This window comes from Phasianus colchicus, chromosome 1, assembly GCF_987193195.1.
Source record: "Phasianus colchicus chromosome 1, bPhaCol1.hap1.1, whole genome shotgun sequence".
NCBI classification, from domain to species: Eukaryota; Metazoa; Chordata; class Aves; order Galliformes; family Phasianidae; genus Phasianus; species Phasianus colchicus.
In genome coordinates, this window is record NC_143436.1 from 35,227,897 (window position 1) to 35,245,865 (window position 17,969).

The 17,969-nt window shown below is 38.5% G+C and overlaps 1 protein-coding gene across 7 annotated transcripts in view; it reads right to left on the reverse strand.

Moving 5' to 3' along the window:
* Positions 1-17,969, reverse strand: part of GRIP1 (glutamate receptor interacting protein 1) — a 313,106-nt gene that overhangs the window by 61,357 nt on the left and 233,780 nt on the right. For all 7 annotated transcript variants that reach the window (XM_090138417.1, XM_090138407.1, XM_090138396.1 and 4 more), the window contains exons 3-7: positions 13,664-13,799; positions 12,581-12,726; positions 9,656-9,739; positions 8,968-9,043; positions 7,464-7,609 (exon numbers count right to left, since the gene is read on the reverse strand). In XM_090138417.1, coding sequence (XP_089994543.1) covers positions 7,464-7,609; positions 8,968-9,043; positions 9,656-9,739; positions 12,581-12,726; positions 13,664-13,799 — 588 coding nt within the window. The remainder of the gene's footprint in view (positions 1-7,463; positions 7,610-8,967; positions 9,044-9,655; positions 9,740-12,580; positions 12,727-13,663; positions 13,800-17,969) is intronic.

The following is a 17,969-nucleotide window of genomic DNA, read 5'->3' on the forward strand; positions in this document are numbered from 1 at the left end:
GCCTGTCTCAGGCTGCATTTTCTTCTTCCCTAAGTTATTTCAGCTGAAACAGGTCGGCTGTGTCTGAGAGCATCATTAGGGAAAACTGTATTTTCTCATCCCACACAGAAAATTCTGTGGGCTTCATATTGAAAATTCATGTTCCCCATGTGTTTTCATTCCCTGACAGATCTGGCACTGAGAATCAAGAGGAAAGCCAGGAGAAGTGGAGACTTGGCCTTCTTGGGCAAGAAGGAGAGGAACTTGGGAAAGAAACTAAGATGAGAAGGTAACCAATCTGAAAAGAAGATACAGTACAAGGAACTTGGGAATGGACTGCTAAAATACAAGGACATGAGAGAATGCTAAAGAGGGATAGGCATGAAAACTGGAAAGGGATTTTATGGAGGGAAATCAGCAGTGTGAGAATGAGAAATATGTTGGGAAATTACTTAGGCCTTACTTGGCAAAAGACATGAGAAAACTGGGCTGTAACAAGAGAGTATGTGGGATTAGGATTTTCTAGAAAAAAACCCTCACATTAGGTTGGTAAGGAAAGGGAAATTCAAGCAGCTGTTGGAAAAAAGACAGTAACACAACTAAGAACAAGGATAAGAACAAAAAAGACAAAAACTGTCACATTTGCATGAAATGGACAACAAAGAGAGATCCTCAACCTTCATGCTTCTTTGCTGCCAGCAAACAACTTTTAAACTTGCTGATCTACGTCTGTCAAGTCTTTTCTTCCTGATCTGCAGGAAGCATGTATGTATTGTGCTGGACAGCTGGTCCCAGCTAATAGGGAGCAGACTGGGACTTAAAAGGGTCTCATTCATTTGAGAATCTATTAGGATGCAGATGTAACACCACACAGAATTTTTCCTTCTTGACTCCTTCCTCACAGAGAAATGGTAAGTAAAAATATGCCAGTGCTATTAAGGACGTAAGCTCACACAAATAATAGGGAACAACAAACTGACAGCTTCTTATGCAATACAGCAATACGGTTCATTACATAAACACAAACATATACGTGTATATTTTTGCAAGGGCTCATTCCATACCTTTCACTACTTAGCAGTCCTCATGGTGAAAAAAATATCCTACCCATAAGACAAATAATAGTTTAAGTTTTGAGGAAGTGAGAAATGAATGAGATGAATGGGAGTTAAATAATGAGCAAAGAGTGAACTGTAAGAAAGGGAAGAAGTCAGTACTCAGTGCTGCTTTGAAGTTGCAAATTCTCATTCTGTCACAATTTCTGTAAAATTTGAAAAAAACATTTAAACTGAATTGGCCACTAATGGCAACAATTTTCATGTTTTACTATCTGCAGTGAATGGCAGAATCTCCTGATCACACTAAGCACTGGAAAACAAAGAACTGAGGTTTGAAGTTGCAAGACTAAAATCATGGCTTTTTTTTTTGTTTAAACCATAGTAATTATTTATCTTAGGTTTCCATAATATCCATTTATCTCAAGAGGTCTTAAAGATGGTAATATTTTTCTTTTAAACCACATAAACAGAGTAGATAAAAGCATGTTAAGCAAGCAGGAACTGATGCCTGACTGGCACATATCAGTTTGCTTATAGGCAAAGATGAAACTCAGCAAAGTTAGTATGTATTGTATTTGGTAGCAGCATGAGATGAAGGGTTTAAGGGAATAACCCACTTACTATTGTGAAAAAGCAGTCTTTTAAGTCAAAAAACACAACAGCAGAAAAACATCACAAATCTCAGATTTCTCCAAAGAAAACCTCTTTTGGTGCCAAGGATAAGTCACATTCCAACATACATATCTTTCTGTAGATGAAACCCTTAAAAGATATCACAGCTGAGAGAGAACTTTCTTATTGTATGCATATGTTCATTTCTGACTGGCAGTACTAATGGCCCAAATGTAGGCATCTGGGCACTGACACTAGAGAGCACAAATTGTGTATATATGATAAACAAGGAAAGTGCACAGTAAGATAGGAGAATAACATGCCATAGCATGTAGACCTAAATATGTGCTTATTTTCCACAACATGAACATGAATTGCGTGTTGGCCTCCAAGACAGACAAAGAAAACCCAATATGGTTTTCCTAGTGATATGTCACTGGATATTTCTGAAAATGTTGGAGAGAGGGATGTCTATGTCATCTTCCTCCTAAGGAAGAGCCAAGAAATTTAGAATGACCTTGGGACCCTGAGATTTTCTCCTTGAGATCTGCACATGTAGCTGGACGTACACTGAGTCCTGATATTTCCAAACTGGCACTCAAATTTTTATCTTCAATCATTGTCTTCTGGCATAATATATGCATGTTTTTGTGCAACAGTATTTGAAGAATAATAGTATTTCAGCTACATCTATTATGACCTTTGCTTTGCACACAAATTTTCACTCAATCTGTCTCTAGAGCAACATGAGACAGGAACTGTTCTTTAAAGGTTTAACTAACTTATATTTAGAATTTCAAGGGATGTAGGTTCATTGCTCTGTGACAGTCAGGAGACCTGAAGTCACAGTGAAATGCTAGAGTGCAACAACTAAATGTTCTGTCAAAGACTTGTAAGAGACAAAGGAAATGTTAATTTTAGGTTTATAAAAAATAGAAAGAAAAGGCAGTGTGGAAGACTGCAGGCTTCCTGTCTTTCCTCCAGCTTTCAAGGTCTTGCAACATTTACAACGTTTATGAGTATCATGAGTCTGTCCTTGGAGTCTCTGGAGCTCCTGTTCTCCAGTCTTGTAAAACTCAATAACACTTAAAGGTCTCCACAGCTCTAGTTATGCTTGAGTTATATTGCTTTATGAAACGTAAGGGACAGCCCTTAGAGTTTGTTTTTCTACTACCTTTCTCATCTTGCAAAAATCACTCAGAGTCTACACTGGATCACAGATGACATCATCCAATGCAAGCTTCCTTCCCCTACTACTCTTTTTGTCAGGCATTGAATTTTTGTCATAATTACTGGATGCTGAGGCAGGTTTCTGTAAATAGAAGTAAACTGTAAATTGTAGTCTCATAAAATTACTGCCCTTTTTTACTTTTCAAATGGCTGAAGTTAAAGGCAAAAAGATGGACTGTATCTGTCAAACTGCTGTCAGATTTATTACCAAATGACTGCATGAATATTTCCCATTCCGTAAAGTTGTATCAATGGTGAAGTGTAGAATTCAGCAAACCGAGGGTGCCGTCCTAGCTAAAAATGAGTGGCTCTGTATCAGCATGATTCTGGTAACTCAGGAGTGAAATGTCAGCTGACCATCTTTGCACAGAACAATTACAGGATGACACATTTCAGTAAATCTGTTCTGGCTCAGACAAGTGCAACATTTGTTAAATAAACCAGATTAACATATGGAATTAGAACGAGCAATATGTTCCTTCATTCCTGAAGATTACAGGCACATGTGGCTTGAACAAAGAAACACCCAGTGAAAAGTGAAAAGATGATATAGAAAGTTCTTATGTCTCTCAGATACAAACAGTTAACAACAACAAGGCTTATTTTTATGCTGAAGTTCTGGCAATAACCAATAGTGTTAAGGATCCTTAATTCAAAGATTACCCAAGCAAGAACATTCAAGATTTAAAAAGCAGATTTCAAAAGGCTCAACAGCAGCAACTGATAAACTAAAGCTATGCAAAAATGTTATGGGCCAGACTTCAAGCTCAGGACAGCCACTATTTTTGAACCCTCCTGAAGGCTCCCTTTCAGAGTATATATGGAAGATTAACAGAGCAGATGTCCAAGCAACCTCAATTACAGAGAATACAGACATCCCAGATGCATTATGGCAGCTTTTGGGAAATCTGAAGGTAAACTGCATTTTCTCCATTTCCACGAGTGTAATGATAAGCTTTTGTTCCTCATTTTATAAGAGGACAGTGTGAACCACTGCTTGCAGCTTGTTATTACCACTGCAGTCTATATACATTAGTCACTCACATTCACTTCCTTACTGGGAAGCCCCAGTTTCTTAGAGAAGTGTGATACAGAGCTTATCCACTCTATGATATAAGACATTATGAAATTCATATGGCTAACTAAAGTGAAAGATGTCTAAGTTCAGGCCCAAGTTGATAGACATCTAAGTCAATGCCAGCAGTTGCTTCAGTATAAGATGGTAATTCTTTATTTACAAACAGTGTTTTTACTTAAAATCAATTCTGTAACAGGTTTACAGATTTCAGAGAAACTAGATTCATTGTACACACCCTGTAGAAAACTTCCTGCATCTGTTATTTCAAAAGCCATTCGACTTCATACTTTTCCAGACTGAACATGAAGAAAAATTTCTTTACTGTGAGGGTGACAGAGAACTGGAACAGGCTGCCCAGAGAGGCTGTGGAGTCTCCTTCTTAGAAGATTCTCAAAACCCACCTGGATGCTTCCTGTGCAACTTACTGTAGGGAACCTGCTTAGCAGGGGGGTTTAGAGCAATTCATCACACCCATTTCCTCTGCACACACTGAAGTATAGTATTATTAAAGCTCCACAGAATTAAAAAAAAATGCAAGTAGTCTCCTCTAATACCGATAAGAAGTAACTAAGCTGCTTATGATTGGAGGTGTTTTAGAAGACAGAAATGCATATGGTAGACTACCACAACTGCAAATGTAACTTTCAACTAGTTATAAGAGATTTCTGCAGAAATTCTGTTTTCCTCTTTTCTCCAGGGACCCAATTTGACAAGTATACTTCTTAGGACCCAGCTGAGCAAGATACTTCAGAATATATATAAACAAGCACAAGTGTAACTCCAGAGAATTCAGTGGAACTAGCCACATCTCCTACATTATATACACACTTACATACCCTTCCATAGAACCCCTTGATGCTTTTTTTTCCCCCTCAAATTTGTCTCAGTTCCAGAACCAATAAAGCAGACAAGCTTCCCAAGTGACCTCTTGAAGACTTCAAGAGAAGGAACAAAACTTAAAGAAATACAGCACCTTTGAAATGGCTTATGCTTACAGGAGTATAAATGTCAGCAACACACCACAGAATTGTAGCTGAAAAATAGCTCAGGATTATTTTCTTCATCTTCTGTAACCTTTTCAAATTAAGTTCCAATTTCATGCTATCAGAATATATTTTATGGCTCTTTCCAGTTCTGGTCACACAAAATGTTACTTTATAGGATATAGCCATCTTCTAACAGAAAAGGAGATTTCAAAGCAAATAATGGTACAACTACATCTCTGGGAGTAAGTTGTTCTACTGAAAGTTTATACTGGGAGGATCCTGTAGAATAGAACTTTTGGATTGTTGCTTTACTCTTAGTAGGCCAAATTATTAAATTTGTTTCAGTCAACACTATTTGATTAGAATAGAATAGGATGAGTGATTTTCACTCTCTGGGACATGGTCTACTCAAAAAGTAACTGCAAAAAGGAAATAAAGCTTCCAAACAAAAATTGTTACAATACCACTGGAAAACTATACATGGTATACACACTGGAAAAAGTAATAAAAGAGCTGGGAGGTTGGTAAAATCTAAAAAAATCGTAACTTATTAGAGGGAGAGCCTCACAGATCCCTCCTTATTTTTCTCACTGACATTGCAGAATACTATCACATACATTTCCCATGTGTGGTTCCTTTCTCTTTTTTTCTTTCTATCTTCACAAGCCTCATATTCTTCCACCTCCTTCAGTTTCCATAGGATAATGCATTAATTACCAGCAAGGTAGGAAGAAAAGAGAAATTTAGATAAGATACCAGGGGCAAATTTTTCACTGAGAGGATGTGATAAGGCCCTGGCTAGAGAAAGATAAGGCTGTCTAGAGAAACTTTGGATGCTCCATCCTTGGAGGCGCTCAAGGCCAGGCTGGATGGGGCCCTGGGCAGCCTGAAGCCCAGGGCCCTGGAAGGGGATTGGAACTAGGTGATCTCTGAGGTTCCTTCCAAACCAAGTCATTTCATGATTCTGTGATTCTATGAAATGGCTTCAGATGAACAATAAATCAAGATTTGTTACTGAGAACAAAAGGGAGGCAGCAGAGTTTATTCAGAGAGCAAATAACATTAAGAGATGAATAGGAAGGTACTGCCTACACAGTTGTAAGCCCACAGTTCCCAGCTAAGATCCTCCTGCATTGAGCTCTATTTGAATATCACAGAAAAGAAGGTTTCTGCCTTGTGCAATGTACAATCTAGAGCACAACAGAGGTTCTCATCAAATGATTTTCTCCTCATGCAAACCTGCCAGATTTCTATAAGATCCTCACTGAAATTGAGGCTGTCTCTCTGAGCTATGTAAGAGAACGAGGATGGGAGTTTTTTCTGTAATAAAGGCCTAGATGGGAACTTTGGCTGTTTAAAGCCAGGGATTCATTTCAGTGAAATCTCTCTTTTAGAGAAAGTGGAGTACGAAGAATCTGTTTGAAACTTTGATGATAAATAACATTTGGTAATTCACCATCTTCCAAAGAAAAAGAAGAAACAACTGAAAACACCTGAATTCTAGTCTACTTCAGGTACAAGATCATCTGCATTTCATTTTCCACACAGGAGGTTCCTGCACACATGCAGAGCTATTGGACATGAATCTTGTCTGATAGACATCAAGCAAAACTGTCATTCCATTCTGGATAGTTAAGTAAACAAATATACGTATTATAACAAAAAAGACCCATGCCTTGGAAAAAACAAAGAAAACTGTTCTAGAATAAACAAATATACCATTTTTCTAAGTACTGATGTTTCCCAAGGCTTTGAAGTTCGACAGTGCTATTTCAGAAATTCCTATGAGGCCAATTTTCTACTAGGCTCAAAATCTGACTGTGGAACTGAGGAGGAAAAGAAGAGAAAGATCTCCAGAGAAGAAATGCTTTGGTCTGACTGGTGAGTATTTCTATTTCTTGCTGCCACCAATTTTCTGTCTTGCAAAAAAGGAAGGGATATGATGCTTTCCAAAGTTACATGGAAATAACTAATTCCCAAAATTGTTGTGAAAAATCATCTGCTCTCCTTCACTTTCCAAAAATCCTCCAATATCATTGGTAAGTTCAACAGTAGTTTGTATGAACTGCAAGGTCATTTATTAAGTCACGACTTGTTATCTCTATATTTCTTAACAACTCTTCCCCACTGTGGCACTTTAGTGTCTTTTTATAATGGCTTGCCCGCTACCTTGCAATGGCAAAAGGTAAAAGAATTCCTGTAAGGGCAAGTAAACCCTCTTCCATGTGACACAGAAATCCTTACACTTCATTAACCTTTATTATAAGTTAGTCACTGGAAAAGTTACTTTACTAGAATCCATACTATGGTTTCACTCTACAAACCATGTCAGAATGCTAAATTGCAGTAAAATACTGCTCACCTCTTTATGAACCCAAGATTAATGATACGGTGTAGAAGGGAATATCATTGCTGCTAGGAGCATAGTAGGTCACAATCAATTCTAAAATAGCTCACCAAGAACAGGCAGCAAAACAGCACAGATGGTTCCCACAACTGAAGTCCCACTCCTCAACATACCCATTACTGAAACATCATATTCCACCAGCAGAGTTGCCTCTTGTCCACACTGTTTGAGAATACTCATAGCTTCAGCATGTGTTGTTCCAAGCAGTCGGATTCCATCAACACTCAGTAATCTGTCCCCAGGTTTGATTGTGCCCTCTCTGAAGGGAAATTAAAAAAAAAAAGATCTTTATTAATATAAGACAAATTGATTTGGAGATAATACCATTTATGAAAAGCAATTCTCTCACACCCTCTCTTGACATTCATCCCTCTTAACACTTAACATTTACTTTGACAGTGAGAACGTACAGAGGGCACAGTGGAAAGGAAATTGCTTTAATTGGAAAGTCAGTGACTGGAAAACAGCTTAACACATAGCTAAATAATCAAGTCATGTTAAATAACAACCAAGTATAGCTTCTGCTTCAGCATATGCTTTGTTTCTGCCTTGTCCACGCAAGTCCTCTTTCATACACACATAGACGCCTACTTTGATATTTTCAGATATTTTCCTAGAAATATATACAAGGTATTACAAACACATGAGAAAAGAAGCAGACTGCAAAATAGGAATGTCCATTTTCTGATTTTCTTCAAAATACCCCCTACTTGGATAGTTTCATTTCCTTTTCCTCCTATCCAAAAGAAATTTGTCTATAAATGTTCACTGTCTCCTGGGCTTATAACATACTCAGAATTATAATAGCAAGTGAAGCACTAACAGTGCCAGCTTAAGAATGAAGGAGAAAAACAAGAAGGCAAGGGTGATGAAAGTGGGGAGGCAGGAGAGGGATAAAAGACAAAAGCTCTCCTGAAACATTTACTTCTCAACTAATGTTTCCAAATGCAAAAATGTCAACATGAGCTATAGAACACCAGGCTGCTTTAAAACAACTGCCAATTTCTTTAATGAATTAAGAAAACAAATATGATTTTTTGAAAATATGAATCAAACACAAACATAAAGTGAATATTCTTTCTTTACGTAGGTGATATTACACAAAAACACATTCTTTGGGCCAAACCACACATATATACTCAGAAGTTTTCCAGTGAAGTCACGTATGAGCTCACATGCAGATATCCATAAGAGTCTTAAAACAATAGCACAACAACACCCAAAGACATAAAAGTATTTTTCTGGAGTGCAAGAGAAAAAGATTGTGGTGTTCGTGTATAAAAAGCATAATTAAGATCTTGTTTGAAGGCTGCAAAGATTGTGCTCTGACCTATTACAGAGATTTCCTCTAATAATTTTAGGTTAATTTTTGCAAGTGTTTAATGAGTAGCCTTGGAACATGCAAGATGCTCTGTTAACTTAAGTTCACACCACACTGCGATGTGCTGAGCCACTGTGGTTTCCTATTACTGTTATTATTACTACAGGTAAATGCATAAATTTCAAAGGAACAGGTTTGAATACATCTACTTCACTCCACATCTTAACTTCTATCCCAAACAATTCACTTTTCTCTATTTCTCTTTCACTTGCATTACAGGGAAAGATGAATTGTACCTGTCAGCAGGCCCTCCGGGTCTAACACATGTTATTACAACAGGACGAGATTTATTTCTGTCATCATGTGCTCCACCTAGAAAAACAAAAGTGAGAGAAAGCACACCTTCATTTTATGCATTTTATGAAAGCTCATATTCAAATGCTAAGGTTTGCAGCTTGCATACTTATATATGGGCTAAAAAGAGCAAAAACTGATGAAGCAATTAATACGAACCTCCCATGATTTTTACTGGAAAAAAAAAAATCAACCTATTGTATTGTACAGATGTTTCTTTATACAGAGTGACTCTTACTAAAGGTATATTACTTTCTTAGAAACTTCACTCTCTAAATTTGATCTTATTGTGAAAAATTACTCCTCTGCAATGTTTGCTGTGCTGAGAAAAAAATACCCGTACTTCATGTGCATCTATTGAACAACTTCCTGCAGATTTTGGTGGTAGCAGAATCTGGTGTGAAATGAAGTTATTCATGTTCTTGTGGCATAGAGGATTAATTACTGTTGTTCCATAAACAAAAATTAGAGCAGCTCATAAAAGCAGTACATTAATGTATGGAAGAAGTAATACATGAATCACAGAGATTTTTTAACAAACTGTAAGTCATAAATCCTGAAATAATTTCTAAGTGCTATGGAATCTTATTGCTTCTTTTCTCAAAAAGGTGTTCACATTCAGTAACTCACCTCTTATTACAAACCCAAAAGTGTTCCCCTCTTTATGTAAAGTAACTTCCACAGTTCTGAAGATGACACCTGTGCCTTGTACAGCTAAAAAAAGAAAAACAATCCACACTATTATTAATTATTATTATTATTCAGATTGATTTACACCTTTTCCAAACCAAGCTAGCCATTTTCTTTGTGGCCACACAATTGGATTCTATTACAGAACAGTCAGACCAAAGATCTGTCATTAAAGCTCACACTTTATTTTGAGATAATTTTGTGCCAGATTCTTTACAGGTCAAGATTTTTAATGTGTTTGATAGAATCATAGAATGGCTTGGGTTGGAAGGGACCTCAAAGATCATCTAGTACCAAACTGCACAACACACAAAGATAAAAACAAAAAATAACAAACTGCATAAAATGAATGCTCTGTGAGGTGCAGAACTAATAAAACTTATATCCTGCAAAGCCCCAGCCTGCAATAATCCCAGTTTCCCAGGTCCCTGTAACAACTGCCCCAAGGTGCATGCTGACAGCCCATGTGCGGCCCCAAAGAGCAGCACTGCCCTCCTGGCTCTTCCTGCCTCTCCCTCGGGATGCTTCCTGCCCTGGGATCCTTCTGCCCAAGTGCCTACCTTCATGAAACATACAGGAATGTACTTTTTTTCCCCAGAGTCCTTCAATCCCCATTAGACTTGATTAACTATAACCAGAAAATTTTAAAGTTACGGTAGGAAACCAGAAAAACAAGCCTGTGAAATAACATAAATCTCATTTCCTTAGGAAAACAAGAGATGACTCTCCAAAGCACTGCTTTGTCTTGCAGTAATTTCTGCTGCAACTCAAATATCAGGATGGTGTTATCAACATCCACACAGTTCATTTTCAATTAGAAACCCTTCATTGATAGAAAAGGATGAAATTATAGAGAGAAGAGGACAACTCTTTCTTTATCCCTATCAACTGGAAGTAGCCCAGTATACAGCACAAGCTATATCTGCACTTGCTGTCTGCTTGGTGTAGCTTGTGGCCCCCACTGGGGAAAGGGAAGCCACGTAGCTCAGCAGTGAGGAAGGGCACACAGCATCCTTCCACTTCAGCAGTGACCACTCAGGCGGCTGTACTTTCACACCAAGCTCAGCCTGAGAGGTGAAAAAAGCCCTTAGCTGTTAGCAACAAGGGTAGATGCAAGGCAGACAGCTCATGTTCCAGTCTGAAATGCTGAGGTAGCTTGTGCTGATAATAGAAGCTGGATCCCCCTGTTGTGAGCACTGCCAGCCAGGAAAGGAAGCACCAGGGAGAGCGGAATTACCAGTGCTCAGCCAGATGTAATCCATCATTATTAATGTACTGACATTTCCCCACTCAGAAACCAAAACAGTCCTCTCTCTGAGGGGGAGCTGTGACAACAGCAGTAGAACTTCATTATGTACGGGCAGGGAAGGAGGTGCCAGTTCTTCACCATACGACCCCCCAAAAAACTTTTGCTTATAGGAAGTCACTTTGTCTAGCTTGCTCATCAGCTTTAATAGGAACAACTAAACTGCTGATCATCTCCAATGTTATTAGCCATGCTTGTATGAAGGGATCAGAAGTTCCAAGGACTTAACAAAAAGACTATAACTGCTACTGTAATTTACTGTTGCAAACTCCTGCTTCTATAGATGAAAGTGGCAAATTAGCCAACAGCGGTGAAAATGAAGGAAACCTACTTAAGTGAGTGCAAAACAAATTATTCTCATATGACAACTACATCTCTAGCAAAATAATTCCCGAGCAAAATAATTCAGTTGACTTCATCACCTCAAACAGTGTGTTTCTGAACAGGAAGTTCCCTTACCACAGGCACACACTAATCAACAGAGAACATTCCAAACATTAAGGCGATTGTCAGGAGGTCGTAAAAGCAACCAAATATGTAATTAGACTAACTCTCCAGCTGCTACAGAACAGTGGGAAGTACATTCTCTTCTGAGCACTGATGGATTCTTTGGCTTTTATTGCAATCAAAGTCTTTATTTAAGGATAGAAGAGCTTTCTAGTTTGGCTTAGCAGTTTTCTTCTGGCCAAGCACCAGAAAACCTCATCTCCTCCCCTCCAGTGAGCAGCATGAAAGAGCATGCACACTTTTAAAGGTTTTTGGTTCAGCCCCTTGGTGCCACCTGTCATTTACTCCATCATTTCAGGCCCCAGGTTTCCAGCTTACCATTACTCTGGCTTTCATTTAATACCTGAGAGCCTCAATTCCTACTGATTTTCTCCCACTGTGCCAGAGAACATAAACATAAAAAGAAAGGGCAAATAAGAGGGAAGGAAGACATTCAACAGCACTCTTTCACTTTGCTGTCAACTTATATTTGCATTTTGAAGACAATCCTGCTCAACAAGAAGTCTTCATTTCACTAATAGGATTCTTGCAGTTTTACCTATCTCTATAGGTATAGTTTTACCTATCTCTTTAGCCTACTCCACTGGGTCTTCTGTCCCAAAAATAAGATGTTGCCTAAAACTGATGTTAGAAGTGACTGGAAAAATCCCAAAATACATTATCTGGGAAAGCAGAAGGTGTTGTAAGTGGAGAGAGGGAATAAAGTCAGATATTCATAGGTCTCACCTCAGATCTTACTATAACATGAAGGATTGTGTTGTCTTGGAATCCACCTAATCTAATTCTCAATACTAGAAACTAGAAAAAAATAGTGGAAGTTGACAAGACTCAGCTTTGTCATTGGCTAGATTTATGCTCCTAATGCTCAGAGCACCTTTGAGAGCATCCCCCTGTACTGCCAACACTTTTTGTATTGCTTCCACATTCTGCAATAAGCCAGAGGAAAAAAATATAAAATCACTAGCAAAAGAAGATCACCACCACATCCACCTCAGTGCTGACAACACATCTGTTATTCTGCATAGGTTTCAGGTTGCTCTGCTTTTACTTACAGACCGGAGGGAGCTCATACTCCACTTCTAAAACAACCCTCTCGCCAACATTCTTCAGCAGACTGATGATCTCATCATGGCGAAATTTGGTCAGGTTGATGCCATTCACAGATTTGATGTAGTCACCTACATCCAGCTGGTCACTCCTAGGAAAAGGTACATATTCATTTAATTAAAGACAGACCTGGCGGACCAAACTAATTACCTTAAATTACTGTTTAGTAATGGCAAGAAACAACTTTTTCTATTCATCTAGATTAAAACAAGTTGATCTTTCAAACAGAGAGTGGCCTTTAAGAACTTATTCTAGTCTAGTTTGTTAAATATTAAAAGAACATTGTTGCATTATTAATTTCTGATGTACAAAAACAGATGTACAATAATAGGAACTGGATAATTTGGCTGGTTTAGGCAAAGGATATGGGAAAACATCTCCCCATCTTTACCTCTCCCTCTTTGGGATACTTCCAGAACTATTTTTTCAGACAGCAGTAGCCTTCATAGTTAACATCACAGCTATAGGAGACAGGTCATAGCCCAAAAGCATATGTTCTGCTCAGTTACTTGGAATGATTTAACTTGATCTTTATCTCCTGACCTGTTTTGCTCACGTATAACAGCATTTCATCTTCCTCTGTAGTATGCAAGGCAGCTGTGACTTCAGACTTCTTTATAATCTTAAAACAAGCTGATGAACTACCTTATTTATTATATTATGGTACAATTATTGTTAGGTTTTCAGTTTTAATTTTATCCTCAATATTTTTTGCTGCTTCTCTCAAGTTTACATTCAAGGACAAAAAAAAAAAAAAAAAAAAAAAAGGTCAAATTTCTACAATTTAGAAGAAACTTAATTAGTCTCATGATAACTTTTAAATACCTCACTGGTAATTCTAGCTTTTGTGAAAGTAGCCTTGAGGGAAGAGGGGGACCAGCTGTTGCCATTTCTGAGATTCTCTGGTCTGATAGCCTACCACTACAGATGCATACAATCAGATATTCGTGAGTGACCTTTCTGATGAAGTACGTATTTCTGAAGCATTCACATCTTATAATGTATTTTGTATCCTGAAATATGGTTACCTAGCAGCGATTCCTCCTTGACGAAGATTAGATACTCTTGGTTTCCCATCCTTGTCGATTCCACCTGATACTGTAAGCCCTAGGGTAGTGCCTTCTTTTTTCATTAATTCAACTATCGTCGAGCCCTTGAATTCCTCTGGTGAAAGAAAATTATTGGCACTATTAAAATTAAATAATGACACAGATGTTGCTTTTCTACAGTGTCATCTACTTCCCGAGAAAACAATTGTGTATGTTCATAAGAAATAATATATACATCTGGAGATTCTTTATATTACAATTCACAAGTTCTGTTCCCAAGGTTTTGCATATAAGGACACAATTCTGTAAAAGGTCATTAAAACTACACCAGTATGCTAGTATACTGTACAGAGCCAATAAATACAAAGCCCAGTAACTTAAACTAAAGGTAGCTGTTTCACATTTTAGAACATCTCCTCTCATTTTCTGTTTCTTCTTCTGAACTTCTATGCTTCAGAAAGCATTTCAGCTTATAAACTAAATAGAAGGGTAAAAGACACAGCGCTACAACGGGACTAGAAAACTTCAGACTCAATTTAGGCCACTTGCAGACATCAGTGATAATCAGAAGAATTGAACGTATAAGAATCCAGGTGGAGATTAAATGCATCAGTTTTATTGCTTATTCTTACACAAGCAGACTAAAGCTCTGATCTCTTAGCTGATCAGGTATAAAGTACCTGAAGGTCTTCCGGAGTTGCGTGCTATCTGGAGTTTGCCCACTTGGCATTCTCTGAAAATGCCAAACTACTCTCACAGAGCTCAACAAATGCAGGCCCTCTGCAACAGATAGCCTGGAGCACTCAAAAAGAAATGGCCTTATTTCAGGTGGCTGGATACGTCAATGTACATATGCACAGCTGCAGCCATGCTGGAGCCATGAGACACTCATACCTTGTGCCTACTGTTTTCAGAGAAGATCCATCAAAATCATCAGCTTCCCAGATATTCTGGGAAAAAATATATTAAATCCTAAAGATCAATCCTGAAAATGATGACATTCCAGAAGGATCATCCATCTCTTTGGTTCCTTTTCAGTGCAAATGTGCAGCTTCTAGGTGGTCAGATACAAACGGCACCCAGCATACACTGCTAACTATGATATATCAGCACTGCAATGAACTAGCAATCTTGCTATGGCAGCGTGAGACAAAGATAAAGAGCAACCCAAGAAACAAGCAAGTTAATTGTATACATTTGTATGTCCACCCATAACCATTAGAAGCACAGAATAAGCACTATACAAATGGCAGCAAAGGTCTTTCAGTATCTTGCCTGTATGACTGAGAAGACAACCTCATATGTCATAACCTCAAGATGAAGAACAGCTGCCCTGAACAACAACTGCCAGGCCTGAGCAATATAGAAGTAACACCAGAGGGCAGAGAAATGCATTCAGAGGAGCTAAAGCCCTGGTATTCTGTCAACTTCAGTACTGTTTTAACTGCTGAATCTGTTGCAGACATGACATCACCCTATGGAGGGTCCCTGCTCCATCCTAGGTGGCTGACAGGCTCTTCTTTCCATTCTGTTTGGTGATGACCTCACTTCAATTATTCACATTTCTACCACTGTACAGTATGACTTAAGTGCTTGGGTAAGAATTTTCTTAAGCTTAAAAAGCTCCTACTAAGAAAAACTTATGCATTGTATTCAGTCAATAGCAAGAGTTGGTCTAACTTTTAAGCAACTATGCCAAAAGTGGAAGATTTATTATAATAAGGTAGATGACAAGAGACCATGAGACTGTTCAAGATGTGTCCCTCCCCATTCAGTCTCGGAGAGTAGCACAGCTACCTCATGCATATAACTTGCCTGGCAACAGAAGAGTTTCAAGCACCAACTGAAAGCTACTGAGCTTCCACAATAACGTTTGTGCACATCTGGCCATTCTGACAGTTCAGAAAGAACAGTTGTGATTATCTGCATACGAACATATAGACAAGTTGCGTAGCAGTAAGAGACGCTATGGAACAAAACACTATTTTCAGTTTTATAAAATACCTGCAAGTATTCACAGTTTTATAGGAGTCACACATTGTACTTACTGCAACCAGAAACACTGTACAGTTGCACCCACGATGCACATTACAACCTCAGGTGCTGGGTTGGTGTGCTCTACTTGTTCATTCTGAGTTTACTTGATTATGAGGTCTGGATTCAGGATAATTCCCATCCTTCCCATCTCTTCCAATCCAAACCCTCCCCGTAACTCCTCAGTATTACAATCTAATTCTCAGGACTCTCTAAGAATTTTGTTCAACAAACACTTTGCTAAAACATGTATAGAGAATATCAGCAATGCACTGAGCCTGCCTAATTTTTTGCCATACCATAATACTGCTGTGTTTTTCAATCTTTTAAATAGGTTCTGAGTTTGCAAACCAATGCTGGGAAATACTCTGCTGCTTGAAGTGACCTATGGAACAGATGATCCACAAAGTGGTTTAAACCAGCTAATTATTACACAGTTCCAACTGCTGGCATGGAAAATAATGGCCAGGCTAGCTCCTTCTCACCATCTATTTTGACAAATCTCTGTATATCTCTGCCAAAGACAGTGACCTCTATATACTCTGCCTAGATAGGCAGTAGAGATGTATTAGCACTGCAAAGGAAGGTGGTGAGGAATGCTCACTGCTATCTAACAAACAGATTAGGTCATCTAGGAGTACACAACAGTTTCATTAGGCTTGTCCCCCTGAAAGGTTTTGTCACTATTTTTCTTTTTAGTATAATCATAACAGGAACAAATTAATCTGTCTAATCTGTTGTTTATGACAGACTGCTGTCCTGCAAAGAGCTCTTAAACTTGATATCCCAGTCTCCATTTTTCATCTCTGCTTTTTTAAATCACACACAATTATTCTCTTTCAAAAGCTATATATTGTGTGTTTACTCATCTGCACTCCTTCTACATTATTACTACAGACTAATCCCACAGGAATATTATCAAAATGCCCAATATCAGAACAAGACAGGGACTTTATCTCTACAACCTCCTTTCTAACAAGTAATGGCATCCTTATGTGCTATTCTTTAAACAACACAAGGTCAGTCTCTATTCTCTACGTACCAAAAAGCTACATTACTTTTTGTGGGTTAAAACCACAATTCATGTGTCAGCTCACTCATAATTCATTACTTGCCAACCAGAAAGCTCCTAATTAGTCAGAAGGCTCTGGGGTCCGCTCTTTCCCACATGCACCCCCACAGCACTAACAACATTAGCATAGTCAGCATCAGAAGGAAAGACAAAGAACCTATTTCCAGATTTCTTATAATTTATAAGGAAAATAGGAGTTCAATTTACAAGACTTTTGTTTAATGGCAAGCTAAATAGAAGACATGAGTTTAGGCAACAGTATCTTCCTCCTCCACAACCAGTTCATAAGTATCAGATGTAGGAACACTGTTCTTGCAACACATCTCTGTGATACCAACCACATGAATTATTCTAAAATGAAATCGCACCGAGAGAAAACAGTTCCGAGTCTATAAAAAAAAGCCCAAATCAATACCATTTTACACTTCAGTCTGAGAAACACACTTGCAAGCTTCCTCCCCTCCTACCACTACCAACCGCAGTAGCACTCGGTGCGGCACAGCTCCCAGCAGGCTCTGAGCACGGGATGAGACCCTGGGGCTGCCAGTGCTTCCTGTGTCCCTATGGGTGACCCTGGGCACACGCCTGTCCCCACAGCTTTGAGGCTGTCCACCTACCTGTGGCATGGGGCTGGGGAATCCCACCGCGTCCTGGAGATGGGCTCATTATGGGGAGTGCAAACGTGCACGCACACTTGTGCACGCATGCAGACGTAACGTGGAAATGAGTTTCCACTCCAAAGAGCTTAGCGTATATCTCCAGTCCTATAAGGTGGAGCGTACACAGCAGCTGAACTCTGAAGAAAACATTACGCTCTTGTTTTTTTTTTCCTGGCTGCAACCCAGGAGACTACAGGGATCCTCAGTGTGGGACAAGAATACTTCAAAGATAAGCAAGTGTTCAAATACAGGAATGAGTAAATCTCCATGTAAGAAGATGAGTAAACAGAATAGCTTGCATGTAAGGAAAATCCACGAAACATCATGTCGAATTGTTTCTTCTTCAAGGAGAGTACTTTTACAATGAAACTCCAAGAATTTTAAATACTATCAGCCATTTTGTAATTTCCTGCATTTTGATGTATGTAAATCTCATGTTTTAATGAATAAAAAGTGTGGAAAATAAGTTGACTCATGAGATTTCTGAATATGGAACACATTCACTTTTACAAAAAAAAGA